The sequence below is a fragment of the Atta colombica genome, unplaced genomic scaffold (assembly GCF_001594045.1).
Source record: "Atta colombica isolate Treedump-2 unplaced genomic scaffold, Acol1.0 scaffold96, whole genome shotgun sequence".
NCBI classification, from domain to species: domain Eukaryota; kingdom Metazoa; phylum Arthropoda; class Insecta; order Hymenoptera; family Formicidae; genus Atta; species Atta colombica.
This window is the reverse complement of record NW_017259590.1, coordinates 1,067,464-1,069,171: the sequence shown is the minus strand read 5'-3', so window position 1 is coordinate 1,069,171 and position 1,708 is coordinate 1,067,464. Positions and strand designations below refer to the sequence as shown.

General features: G+C 28.4%; 2 protein-coding genes across 8 annotated transcripts in view; one reads left to right on the top strand and one right to left on the bottom strand.

Moving 5' to 3' along the window:
* LOC108693714 overlaps nucleotides 1–1,708 on the bottom strand; it is an 8,885-nt gene that overhangs the window by 1,716 nt on the left and 5,461 nt on the right. For 6 of the 7 annotated variants that reach the window (XM_018202797.1, XM_018202798.1, XM_018202799.1 and 3 more), the window contains 4 exons: nucleotides 1,093–1,156; nucleotides 940–1,021; nucleotides 627–854; nucleotides 353–458 (listed from right to left, as the gene is read on the bottom strand). In XM_018202797.1, coding sequence (XP_018058286.1) covers nucleotides 353–458; nucleotides 627–854; nucleotides 940–1,021; nucleotides 1,093–1,156 — 480 coding nt within the window. The remainder of the gene's footprint in view (nucleotides 1–352; nucleotides 459–626; nucleotides 855–939; nucleotides 1,022–1,092; nucleotides 1,157–1,708) is intronic. The other variant, XM_018202801.1, reaches the window with a different exon arrangement.
* Nucleotides 1–1,708, top strand: part of LOC108693713 (GPI transamidase component PIG-S) — a 40,866-nt gene that overhangs the window by 36,261 nt on the left and 2,897 nt on the right. The window lies entirely within an intron of this gene.

Here is a 1,708-nt window from a genome sequence, read left to right as displayed (position 1 = left end):
TATATATATATATATATATCGAGGTCTTGAATTCATTCAATTTTTATTATTTCTTAATTTTACATTATTTTATTACATTATTTATTCTCTTACGAGAATTACGTTTATTTTGTTTAGGCATTTGTGCGAATTATTGCACTCGTGATAATTGATTCTGATTGATTAAATATTGGGTTGTCTGGAAAGTTCGTGCCAACCTAACCTATATAATTTAATAAATGTAACTAAAATTTAAATTTTCTGCGTTTCAATTTTCCTTCAACATCGGCACGAACTTTCCGGACAACCCAATACAATCTCAATCTCTAATATAGCATAACTCGGTAATTATCACTAAGCTGCTGATACTCACTCTATCAATGGTATTGCAGAAGATTCTAACCAAAACAGATCTTTACTGACTACACCAACATAAATGTCTCTCTTCTCGAACTCTTGTACAAAGGAATTAGTCCAATCTGAAAAAGTTTAAATCTTGATAGTTTAAAAGAAACTTTGTTTTTTTTGTTTACCTAATTTTTACGAAATCAAGTGCTCAATTTTGGGAAGTGAGGAAATGAAAGATTCAGAGAAGTGTACAGTGAGTTCTTTGAAGATCGTGGGAAATTGTTGAAAATCAGAAATACCTAGGAAACGATTAAAAGGATGTACGAAAACTCGGCGCAAGAAATTTGAGGTCTTCCTACATAATATATTCCATACTGAAGGTATCTCACTTTCGCAAGAGATGCCATTACTCTTCGTCCGCATCCACGATGATTCACTGGCTAAAACGCAAAACTGTTCGAAATTTATTCGCAATTCGGTTGGGTCACCTTTTGCCGGAAATCCATCTATTAATGTCCTATAGATTTCTGCACAACAAATATATTTTACTTTAATATTTTTTACTAACACAAATTTGTTAAACGTCATAAAAATATAATACGCAAGCATTACCAGATTTCTTATTTACTGTGTTGAGCAGATCCAAGAGAGACAAATTGTTACACATTGTGCTTGACTGTAACATCACCCAAGCCTGGAATAAAAAGATCATGTTAAGTTTGATGATTTTTTAAAGATATACTTCATATGGAAAAACGTACATACTTCCCCCAATTTTATTGTGCCACTATCATTAACGTCCATAGATTTGAAAATTTCCCGCAATTTTCTGTAAACAAAATTTTTTATAAATTGTTTGTAAATACTTTTGTTTTTTTCTTATTTATATGCATGCTAAGAAATATTTTGAGAGACTTTTTGGAAGTAAAAACCGAAACAAATAATTTTTATTTAATTACATTCTTGTATTTTCTTTCTTTAATACTCAAATATTTATCGAATGCATCATAATTGTGATGTAAACATCTTGATCATTTAGTAACCAAACATGAGAACAAATGCTATAGAAATACATCAATTTGTCCATATACAAAGTTGATGACTGCCATATCAAATCATTATTGTAATTGTTTCCAATCATTTAAATATAAACAATTCGAAAGAATATAATTTTTAATCTTTCTAAATATTTTTTTATTTATTAAACTATTATGAATAAAAAACATTGTTTATTGATCTATTTATGCTTACGATTTTAATTCTTTAATTTTTAAATAATATTACTTTCATGTCACAATGTTAATTACACATCGCCAGATATTATATGATATTTCTGGAGTTACTGATAATTGTTTGTTTTAATTTTGTCTTATTGTTCATT